General features: G+C 39.8%; 1 protein-coding gene across 13 annotated transcripts in view; it reads right to left on the bottom strand.

Moving 5' to 3' along the window:
* Rbm26 (RNA binding motif protein 26) overlaps positions 1 to 8,012 on the bottom strand; it is an 85,934-nt gene extending 77,922 nt beyond the window's left edge. For 3 of the 13 annotated variants that reach the window (XM_008849112.3, XM_029554078.1, XM_008849107.3), the window contains exon 1: positions 6,268 to 8,012. In XM_008849112.3, the coding sequence (XP_008847334.1) occupies positions 6,268 to 6,338 (71 nt within the window). In that variant the 5' untranslated portion in view covers positions 6,339 to 8,012. The remainder of the gene's footprint in view (positions 1 to 6,267) is intronic. The other 10 variants (XM_008849108.3, XM_008849117.3, XM_008849113.3 and 7 more) reach the window with 9 other exon arrangements.
* Between the last annotated feature and the right edge of the window lie 4,326 nt (positions 8,013 to 12,338).

The raw sequence follows: 12,338 nt of genomic DNA, 5'->3' as shown, positions 1-12,338 counted from the left end.
GGGAAAAAAAAGAATAAAAAAGACTGCTGATGCCAGCTATGAAATGATAGTTCAAGTAACAGATGGATGGATTTTAGTTTTACTCAAATAACTGTCTTGTCTCTCTAGTTCGATTTTTCAATAAACAAAGTAGAAATTTCAACTAATGCATTTAATACTGCAGTGTATACCACACCCAAGGCATTGCACTAGGCATTGCATAGAACAAGATGACAGTTGAACTGTATGAGGCAAAGTCTGCTTTCAACTGCCACAGACTAAAACAGAAGCTAAAATAAGTTAACAGTTATCTACTAAACATGCATGCTGCATGTAATACATGTCATAAATTATATAAACTAGTAATTAAAGAGTAAAAGTTCAAAGAGTCAGCACTTCCAGCTAGGCAGATTACAGATCTTTTTCTGGGAGAAATGGATCACAGTTTATTTTATTTCAGTATTGACATACAACACACATACATATGAAAGACACAAAGTCAAGCAGCACCACCATAACACACAAGACTCTAGAATCAAAATGTCTTCTTTTGGAGTCTGTTCCCATCACTTACTAGCTATGAACTCTTTGTCATCTTTAACAGAACCAAGCTCACATTCAATGAAGGCACAGTAACTGGCACAGAATAAGCACTCAGTGAACGCTTACCTTAAAACTGGGGGAAAGGGGCCAATATTAAAAAAAGAGATTCACAAAGTTCAGCTTTGCAGATATTACCTAAAAACTGGTAAGATACATGTGGAAAGATCATCTGAAGCAGTGGAAAGGCATGCATTTTACTGTCTAAGAATGTCAAAATTTTTCGTCAATAGGACATAAAAAGGCTGGGCATCCATAACAAAACAATTGAAAGGGGAAAAAAAGACTGGATATAGGGAGATTTGTTAGGCAACAAATTGCAGTAGATTAGATAAGGAGTTAAGCGCCCCCTACTCAGTCAGCAATGTTAGTAAGAATTGTTAAGACAGAACTCTGTGATGATTAAGTGAATGGGGGACAAAAAGCAAAGGGCAGAGAACCAAAATATAAAATGTCAAGTCTGGATAACTTTGAAAAATAACATGGAAAAAAGTAAATCCAAAATATATTTCACTTTAGAAAGACAGTTCCAAAGTCAGGCAAAGGATCCAGGCAGATACACAATTTGGCAATTGAAGATAGAAAATGAAGTTTTGAGGAGTGGTTAAGCTTAAACATATCTATGTGAAAAAAAAAAAAATGATAAAGGCAGGGCTGGAGAGATGGCTCATCTGTCAAGAGCAATGACTGCTCTTGCAGAGGACCAGGTTTTGATTCCCAGCGCCCATATGGCAGCTGACGACTGTCTGTATCTCCATTCCAGGGGAATCCAACGCCCTCTTCTGATCTCTGTGAACAGACACTGTGACACAGGTGTGCTTACATGCAGGCAATACACTCATACACATAAAAATAAAATATTTAAAAAATAAATACACAGGACATGTGGAGTCCATTAACAAATCCTGAAGTTCAATGCAAATGTGCAAGTACATCTAACATCCTAGACAAAGGAGTCTTTAGATTTTAAACAAATCTATGACACACAACTCAGAAATCAGCTCATAGTACCTCAAGTCTATTATCATGGGACTGGCAGATTTGGCAGTTCTGACCTGAAGAAGGCCGTTGAGCACATTTTAGGGAAGAGAGGAAGACAGTCCCTTACATGGTGGGAGGCAGAAAAGGAAAGGAGGGCAAAATTTTGCCCTTTTATAAAAGCATTAATTACACCTGTGAGGCTAGAGGCTTCGGCCAAATGCTACAATGGTAATTAGATTTCAACATGGTCCTGAAGAAGGAAACATTTGAACCACAGGAAAAATGAATGAGATGTCAGGATTAGAAATTATCAAGGGAAAAAAAGCCACTGACTTTGAAAAGGATTCTAAAAGGGCAGGAAATAATCCCAAGAATTGATCAACAGGATTATATGAAATTAAAAAGCTTCTGCACAGCAAAGGAAACAATTACCAGAGGGAAGAGACAGACTACAGAATGGGAAAAAAAATCTTTGACAGATATGACAGATATAGTTCTAACAGGTTAATACCTAGAATATATAAATAAATGCTAAAAAATAAAACCCCCCCAAAAAATTGTTCAATCAATATGTGAGCTGACAAACTGACCAAGAGGTTCTCAAAAGAAGACAAATAAGTGGACAATAAATATTCTTAGCCATTAGAGAAATACATATTAAAATTATTTGAGGGGGCTGGAGAAGAGGACTCAGTCACCAAAACACCTGTCCCACAAGCATGAGGATATAAATTCTAATCCCTGAGGCCCAAGTAAAAGCCTGGAGAGGCAGCAGCATCTGTAACCTCAGTGTGTGTGTGTGGGGGGGGGGGGGTAGGGCATCCTGGAATTCACTGATTAGCAAGCCTAGCTAAATCAAGGAGCACTGGGTTCAATGAGAGATCTTGTCTCAAAACATAAGGTAGACAGCAACAAAGGACATTTGATGTCAACCTTTGACATCTCTACCATGTACACATTCACACAATCATGCACACACAAACTGCTTTGTGATACCACCTTACCCCAGTCAGAATAGTTATGGGTAGATGTGAGTATAAAGTAGAAAGGGGCCATGTGGTGGGAGGAGGAGGATCTTAAGGTAGAGGAGGAAAGGATGAAAAGAGAAATGGAATACACGACATGAAAACAGAGGGGAAGACTTTGTGGGAGGAAGACAGGGAAAAGAAGGTGAGGGTGGGGTAGAGGACATTGGGGTCAATAAGAACAAAACCAAAGTACAATGGCATACATGTATGGAAAGTCCATAATAAAATTACTTTATATGCTAACTTAAAAATTAACCAAGAAAAAAAGCTGAACTACAACAAAGATTCTAATTTTTTTTTTAGAATTTCAAATTACCAAAAACATGAATGATAGAAGAAAAGCTGGCCTCTAGTTTTATATTATTTGCAAGTATGAGTGAGCAAATGTCTGAAATAACAAGATATCAATTTAAGTATTTCAAGATGGAAATTGTAATGCCTACTTTTTCAATAATTTATGAAAAAAGAAAGTCAGAACTCTACTACAATCACAGAACTTATAATCAATGAACAGATCACACTGAAAATGCAACCAGGCTTTCCTACCCGCTACCCCATTCACCATCACCCTCAAAATACATCTACCCTACATCCTTCACTGGCTTCCATACAAAGCTTCAAAAACACACAAAATCATTAAGGTGACTGAATAAATAAAGTCCTGTGTGATCTGGCCACTCCCGCTGCTTCTTCCTTTGCTCTTTCAATCTCATTCAGTTGTTCTAAACTCTTTTCTCCTCCACATCATTTTTAGGACATTCTTAACAATCTGTTCTTCTAAACCTAGAAAGCTTACACAGGAAACCACTTTTCATCTTTCCAAGCTAAGACTCAATGTTACAATTTCAAGGAAGTTTTTCCTGACCCTTACAGACCTTTCACAACATTCTGGACTTCTTTATCATTCAGTATAATTACCTGCTCAACATCTGTCTACCCCAACGTATGAAGACTGTCATTTTATGTCTTACTGCATACTGTTTCCCCAATACCTGGTACAATGATTAGCAGAGAGTAGGTGCAGTACTCAAAAGTTTGCCAAATACATTCAAAATTCCACTAAGTCCAAAAATCATGACACTCAACTATCAATAGCTTAAAAATATTATATAAATTTCATGTTAAATCTTATCCTCACTACTTCATACAGTTCTTTCTCAAACAGATGTAGTCTGTTTATTACAATTTAAAAAAAAAATCTCTACCTAACAAGAACATTAGAAAATCAATGATGGCAAATAATTAGAATAAGTTTTAGTTAAGTCATCAGCTAGAAGAATCCACCAGAAATACAATTAAAGGGACAAGAGATTATATGGAAATTAAAAGAACGGGACTAAGGGCTGAATTTTATAATAAAAGGCCATCTGAAATTCCTTACCATCGTATGGATTCTACTAGCAGTGACTGTTTATTATGATAGTGAGAACTGTACTAAGGACATCTAGGTAGGCTCTACCATAAATATGCTATTTTCAACCCCAAAGAATAGTTCAAAGTTTTTCTGTTCAGCTAATTCTTTTCAAACGCTTATGACACACCAGGAAGTATTCTACGATTTTCTTTATATATACTCATTATTTTCCCCCCTTTACAGATGTGGAAACAAAGGCATTGAGATAAGTAACTTACCTAATATTATACAAATGGTAGGTAAGTGGAGTGGCACAGCTCAAAACTAGTCATTCAGCTCTGGGGTCCTCCCTCTTACCTGCTATGCTATGTTCCCAATGTCTCTCCAATCCCCTGATGCAAACCGTCTTAATTTTTGGTTATTTATTTGAGAGTGGGAGGTACTGAAGATTTAACCTAGGACCTTGCACACCACATAAACTACTACTGGGCTACACCCTTCCAGTTCCTTGACACAGAATTTCTATTCATTTCCATTTCAATCAACTCTTTTACTAAGACCATCAATGACTTCCACCTTGTCAAATCTAAGAACCTCTATCTTAGTTCATCCATCAGTAGCATCCTATCAAGTTAACAAACCCCACCTCCTTGTGTCATACCACCTACCTCAACCCTGTCTCTTCCCAACCTACATAGTCTCCCCAGGAACGTTCCCATGATTCCAAGCTTCAAATACTGTTAGCATGACTCTGTATTTATCTAGTCCTGTCCTGAGTTCTAGGCTCCAGCATCCAACTTTTATTTAAATAACAAGTACCTCACACTTAAAACCAACCACCATTCCCTTCCCCAACCTGAACTCCCCTCAGCCTTCTATCATCCATCAAGCTCTGAAAACTAACTTTGGGGCATCATACCTTAGTTTTCTTTTCCTGTCTCCCACATCCAATCAGCAGATTCTATCATATCACCTGTTAAGTCTGTTGGGTTCTTCTTCCACAATCATCCAATGCAATCTCTGCGTAAACTACCCTTCAAAATAGCCCCTTTCATTTCATTTTGTTGCCTTAAGTCTCCACAAAGCAGGCGTAATTAAATCAGTACTTTTCTGCTTTAAATCACCTTTATCTTTGCACTATGTATTGCATAAGATCCTAATTCCAGACAATGCCCTCTAAAAGTTTCCATCTGATTTGGCCCCTACCTACTTTTCCAACTTTGTCTTTCCTCGATCCTCATCACCAGTCCAACTCTTTTCTCTGAACACATCACCAGTCCAACTCTTTTCTCTGAACATCGCAACCATGTCTTCTACCAGGCCTTTGCATTTGCTCTTCATTCTGCAAAGCGCAGTCTTTCCTCAGACTATCACACAGATGGTTCCTTTTCCTCTAAGTTTTGTTAAATGTTACTTGCCTAGAGGCTTTCACTGACCACCAGGTGTGGAAGTAAACCTTTACATGACCCTCTATTACACTGCTCATAACTGATACTATCTGAAATGGTATTTATTGCATCTACTCAACTTTGGAATTAAAAACTTTCCATAGTACACTCTAAGAACTTAATACGTGGATTAAGTAATTATCCCAGACTGTATTTTAAGTTGTTACTGTAACCAAATGTACTTCGTGCATGATGTATTTTGCATTAAATAAGCCAACATTCCTCAAAAATTTCAACCTAAGACACTTCATCACTTGCACAGAATTCCTCTTTAAACTGCTAAATATTCCATATGGGCAGACTGAATTTTCTTCCTTTCCACGTAGGTGAGAAAGGGGGATTTTACTGGGCATATTAGCACCTGTTACCCCTTCAATCAGTTAAGAGAGGTGGAGATGAGCCAGACACCACATGGGGACGTGACCTATCTTTCAGGGATTGTCTTTAAGTGAAATGTGAGACAGACTCGAACTGCCTAATTTCTAATAAAAGTCATTCGCTTCGGTTAGAGAAACCCGGGAAAATAAGTCTGTGGGCAGGAAGATGTTCTAGCATTCATTAAAAGCAAAGAAACTGATTTGGAGGCCCTCCGAAAACACAGGTGTACTGGGCCGACGTTGGGGTCAGTCTAACAAGTAACGGGAAAACAAAAGCAGGAGACGCCGGTCAAAGATCGGCTCAACGATTCTAGCGAGGCACAGATCCGGCTTTCAGGGCTCGACGAAGCCGGACGAAAAGGTAGACAGGAGAAAGCCCGGCGTTCGGGACCTCTGTCCATGGCCTTGGCCTCGGCGGCGGGGACTCCGGGGCCAACTGCACGGATCCTGCGCCCACCGATCCTGGCATCCCTGCAGGCAGAGCTCCCCGGGGTACTCACATGGGCTCGAGCGTCTTGCTGAGCCAGGACTTGAGGGCCTCGAAGTTTTCAATGATCATCTTAGACACCATTCACGGCGGCCGCGAGGCCCGTCACACTGCTCCGCCCGCCCGGGTCGCGGCAGCAGCCGCCGCCCCCTCCTCGGCGCGCAGCCCGCGTGGGCCGCAGTGGGAGGCGCCGGTGGCAGGTTCCCGCGGGCCGCGGTCGGCGAGCAGCTCGGCGGAATCGGCCACAGGCCGCGCGCCCACGGGCTGCCAGGAGCTTCCCCTCTGAGGACCCCGGCCCAGGCTGAGGCAGCAACGGTTCGCCGAGGCCCTCCCCCTGCCCTGCTCCCCAGCGAATCTTCCCGAAGGAGGAGCACCGAACACGCTTAGACCTGGGCTTTCCTCTTAGCTTCGGGACTAGGTGCTTGTTGGCAATGCGACAGAAGCAGAGGTGAAGAAAGCGAAGAAGGGGTGCCTCAAAGGGACCGATTCAGGGGTCTTCCCGGCTCCCAGCACCCCCAAGAAGATGGCTGCCAATAAATCTCGCGAGAATTGATTGAAGTCTCGCGTTGACGCCCAGAGCATGCTGGGAAGAGGCTGCGTTCAGCGGAGAGCGGAATCAGCAAGCGTGGTGGTCCATTTTGTGCGTTTTTGCGTTCCTTGCGGTCCTAGTTCCTTTTTACTCGTTGGCTCTCGTCATGGCTAACGACGAATGCTTTTTTACTTTACAAGGACGGAAAGGCCACAGACTCGCAGACCTTGTTCTTTAAGAGGACTGTGCTTGTCAGCTGGAATGAACTTGCGGGATGAAGCGATACTGGAGAACTCTGGGCAGCCTGCGGGTTGCAGGTGCCCTTCATTGTGCTTGACCTGCATTAGTTACCGCAGCACCCTACCAATACCGTACACTGTATGTGCTGTTACGTGCACACGGTTGGTAAACACAGGCTGGTCTGATGTAACCCACTTGAGACCCCAGGAGGATTAGTGTCCTTATCCAGAAGTAGTTTTTGGAAAATTAGGGATGCCTCAAAAGAAAAATGAGATAACCTTGACAGTTTCCTATAACCTGAAACCTTGGCATCTTTCCTTAGCTAAATATAAATTTTGGTGTGTTTTAGATTCTCTTCATTTAGAGCAGATTCAACTCCGAGAAATTATTTTGTATCAAAAGAGAGCTTTCAAAATAGCTTTCCATTTATCGTGGGTGGTCCAACAACTTTATTTTGTATTACTATATATTATTTAGGAGACTAGCAAAGACTCTAAAGTCTATGGACTACAAGTGGAATGAAAAGAGATCACAATCTAAAGACACAGTAAGTAAACCAATAAAATTCTTACTGAAACGGTGATAGGATTGTTCCTATGAACTGAGTTGATAATTTGCTAGAATGAAGTATCCTTAAGCATTAAGTGGAAACAGTATAAAGTACAAAGCTAGCCATTTAGTCTTAAATACAACATCTGGAGTCAGATGTAAATTAGAATCAAGGTTATGAATAACCCCAGGGTATTGATTAAAGTGATTTAGTTCAGTCCAATAAGCCAGACATGAAAGGATGAGTATTTGATTCCACTTACAGAGGTTTCTAGATAGCAGAAGAGATAGAATGTAGCATGGTGATTACCAGGAGCAAAAAGTAGAAAGGAGGCAAAGAGAAAGGGAACCTAGGAATTATTTTTCAGTGGTTTTTTTTGTTTTGTTTTGTTTTTTTCGCGATGATAATAGAGTTCTAGAAATGAATGTTGTTAATGTTTAAACAACAATTTGTTTAATGCCATTAAATTGTACACATAAAATTATTTAGATGGTAAATTTTAGGTGACATGAAATTTATTTACAAATTTTATATCACTGAGAGACTATTAAAGTCTTATTTTGCTCTAGCCTTGCCAGTCCACTCCACCAATTATTTCAACTTTATCACTAACTGCTCCATAACTCTGATCTGCTATTCTAGGTGTCCAAACCTTCTATCAACAGGTAAAATTGTTTGCTACAAAGACTGCCTGCACTTTTTCTCTTTGTTCAGGCCTTACCCACCCTTCTCTAATACTGCTACTGGTATGCTTAAAGTTCACATTCACTGCAAACAATAGCAACAGCTTAAACTCTTGTTCCTTAAGACTACCAAAATATCTGCTCATCTTCAGTTGCCATCATCATCACTGTTTATAGGGATAATTCTAAAACTTCAGATTTAATCATGATACTTCCTTGCTAAAAGATTTCATCAACTTCTGCATTGTCTTCAGGATAAAATAGTTTTTTAATATCTTATAAGGCATTTCCAAAGTCAAAATGTTACTGTCTAAGGGGTCTCTTTCACTTAAAAAATTAAAAAGAAGAATCTCAAACATAGCAGGCAACAAACTTTACTAAAAGCAAAGAAAATACACATACATTCATAAACAGAAAGACTCCCCATAAGTGAGGAGAGAATTCAGAAACAGAAACCTAATGCCCTTAGGAGGGCCTAAGTCTTTTAAGTATTCCTGGTGGTATAGGGCAGGTCCCCTCCCCTAATTTTGGATTGGTCAATTATACAAAAAACAGAGGGCTGATAGGCCCACAGCTCCAAGCTGAGATGTCCAAGACTGACCTTGGACTTACCTAGACTGGTACAGACTGATCAGCCTGAAGGGGGCTTTGCCAGCAGGAGAAAAAGCCTTCTATGGCTCTGTCTCTTGTGAGGAAGAAGCTGGAAATATACCATCTTCATTGCTTGTCAGTGGTCCTTTCCCTATCTGTCTGCCTGTCAAAGAGCTGGCTAACTTCTAGTCTCTCAAAACCTCTTTTGTCCTAGAAACACCTCCCAGTATCTTTTGATCTTTGTTCCAGTCATCCTTAACTGAGTTCCTTGAAGAAAAAAAAAAAAAAAATGAGTGTATATAGCATATCCACCCCTGACCTTTCTGCTCTTAAACAGGTCTCTCTCTCAGGTGTTTTCTCACATCAGCCTGTGCTTGCTTCTTTCATAGCACTCATTGCTTTATTTTTTTAACATTTATTTTTATGGGTATGCATTTATTACCTGCATGTAGGTAAGTACACCCATGTTATGCAGTGCCCATGGAGGACAGAAGAGGATGTTGGATCCCCTGGAACTGGAGTTACAGACAGTTGTTAGCTGCCATGTGGGTGCTGGGATTTGAACCCGGGTCTTCTGCAAGAACAGTCAGTGCTCTTAACCACTGAGCAGTTTCTCCAGCCCCTCATTGCTTTATTTTTGCAGTTGCTGGTTGCATATTTCTTAGTGGACATAACTCTGAATCTCCTGCTTTCAAGAATAGCCCTGATGGTTCTTTTTCCCAGTGGTAATGTTCTATAAAACAGTCAATGAATAAGCACATAAGAAACCATTCCTCCTAAAAAGAAATGTAGCTTTCTATGAGCATCTAAGTCGCAATATTTTAGTCAACTGATCAATAAATCGTGGGTTTCTGTTTAAAGCCACCTTAATATTATATTGTTGATCCATCTATATTGAACTCATGGCCACTGGCACTATAACACATATTTGAACAAAGCTCATCTAATTCATCTATTTTTCTCTAAAAGTGTTACAACCTTCTTGCATGTAGGAACCAAATAGAGTAGCTCATTGCAGCACTTGGAGGCATTTTAAACAGTGAAATTATCAACAAAAAGCATACAAATGAAAAAAAAAAAACAAAACATGGCATCAGGGGCTAAAGAGATGGCTCAGCAGTTAAGAGTACTGGCTACTCTTGCAGAGGTCCCAGGTTCAAATCCCAGCACCTATGTGGCAACCATCTGTAATTCCAGTTCCAGGGGATCAGATGCCCTCTTCTGACCTCCACGGGCATTGCACAATGCGGGTGCACTTATGTACATTCAGGCAATATACTCATGCAACATAAAATAAGTAATAATAAAATTATGGCATCAAATAGACAACAAATTGGACACTTGTTTCCAGTATGAGAACTGAAAAGAAGGCAGAGCATCCCCTTGTGCAGCCTCAGCTAAGAATATACACATCATAGGACCTGGATTTTTTTAATACCCCCAGATGTCCACTGCAAAACTACCACAAGTGTTAGTTTGGGGATTACAAATGAATTCTACTGAGTAAAGAAACTCATAAATACAGAGTCTGTAAGTAATAAGGATAGACTGTGTCTCTGAATGACAAAATGAAGCCCTCTCATATCCAAGAAATTTTTCTTGACCACTGAGCGTGATAATTCCTTCCTCCTCTAAATCCGCAGTACAGTGCTTGTTACCACGCCACAATTAGTCATTGCTGCTCCTTGGTGTACTACTTTCCTTAGCCATTATTTTGGAACCTGTGTCCCTTCATTACTTCATTTGCTTTGGACCTGTCTCCAAAGATAGAAAGTTAGCTAATGTAATGACCAGTACTACTCAGACAACCACTATAAACTGCTTTTCTCTGTTCGTAACATTAACATTTTGGACATTTTGGAATTCATTATCTTGTTACTTCTCATTTTCCAACATGCCATGATCTTTCAAGGCCCTGTTCCTTGTGCCCAGAATATCAGTTCCTCATTGCTCATGTGCCATTTCCTTACCGGCAGCCTAGACAGAGTAGTGATCTTTGGTTTCTGGCTGTAGCCAGTTATAGCATTTTATTTAGTTTCATAATCTTTCTCAGCTCCAAATATGCTGAGCCTCAAACTTACTCCTTTTTATGCTTCTTGACCTAGCACAGTGTCTGCAACAAAGTATTTATCAAATGATATATGCTTCATTTTAAATAGGAAAGAAGCAGAGGTATGAGCATTTCAGATAGGCAAGGTAATGACACGTTTTCTAATGGAACTGTATGTCTATGGGATTTTTGTCAAGAGCTGCCTTCATCTTTTAGCTGCCTGACCCCCGGAGTGTTCTCAATAGTGTGCTTAACTTCTTGCATCCTTCCAGTTCTCACTCACGGTTGATGAATATAGCCTTATTACTCTCAGTAGTGCTTTTTGAGCCCTGTTTCTAAACTCAGTCTGCATTTCAAAATCAGAAAAATACTCTGTATTTTCAATTTATTTTTAAAGCTCTTTAGTCTCTGTAGAGAACAACACTTAAGTATTTACTCTCTTGGAGCACTTCCCTGTAGATGGTTTGAGGTTGATACTGGCCCACTTTTTCTCTAATCAGTGAACTCGTTTTTTTCTGTAGTATTTCTCAGCAGTCTGTCTTTCCCCCATTGATTTGAGATGTTATTTATCATCATTTATATTGCCATTTATCCATGATTCTGGTTATGACTTCTTTTTCTATTTGTCTTTGCCTACATTAGTACCGTGTTATTTTATTTACTGTTGTAGTAGAGACTATCTTATATAACAGGGCAAATATTAATGTTCCTCTTTGCTCTTCTTTTTCAAATTAAACCTGGCTAACTGAGAACCTTTGGTCTTCCAAATATGTAAAACAAGATTGTTGAATTTGTAAAAAATGAAATAAAATAATAATTCACAGATCACTTTGGATTAAATTGAAATTCTCCAATGTGTGGCAGTCACAGAGGGGCACCGCTCAGAAAAGACTTTCAAAAAAGGACTAGCTGCAACCTCCAGCTATGAATTTCAGGCTGAGGTTTTATTATTCTCAGCACAACTCTTTCCCAAGTTTATACCCATCCAAACATTGAACCCAGGATAAACTGAATAGCTATTCCACCTTGAGATAGGACATGCCACCTCTGTATTGGTACTCTGACAGCTTCTGACCAATCCTGCTTCCTCTCTTTCTCTCTCAGAGGTTCAAGAAAACTTTGGTCTTCTAGCTCTATCTCAGCATCTTCTTGGAGAACACAATCTACAACACAAATTGAATCATCAAATCTTTTCTATTTTTATAAAATCAAATAGTTAAATAATAAAATCTAAACATTCCTCTTGTTTACTTTTTAATGTATATATATCATTTTTCTTACATCTAAAGCTACAAACTTAATCCTTTCTGGTGGCTCCTGCTGCTGCTGCTCCTTCTCTTTTTTTTTTTTTTTTTTTTTTTTTGTTTTTTTTTTCCTTTCTTGTAGGTAAGTGCACCTGTGTCGTGCAATGCCCTTGGAGGACAGAAGAGACTGTCAGATC

Source organism: Nannospalax galili, unplaced genomic scaffold (genome assembly GCF_000622305.1).
Source record: "Nannospalax galili isolate Female #2095 unplaced genomic scaffold, S.galili_v1.0 scaffold140, whole genome shotgun sequence".
Classification (NCBI taxonomy): domain Eukaryota; kingdom Metazoa; phylum Chordata; class Mammalia; order Rodentia; family Spalacidae; genus Nannospalax; species Nannospalax galili.
The sequence above is the reverse complement of the archived record's forward strand: the minus strand, read 5'-3'. Positions and strand labels throughout refer to the sequence as shown.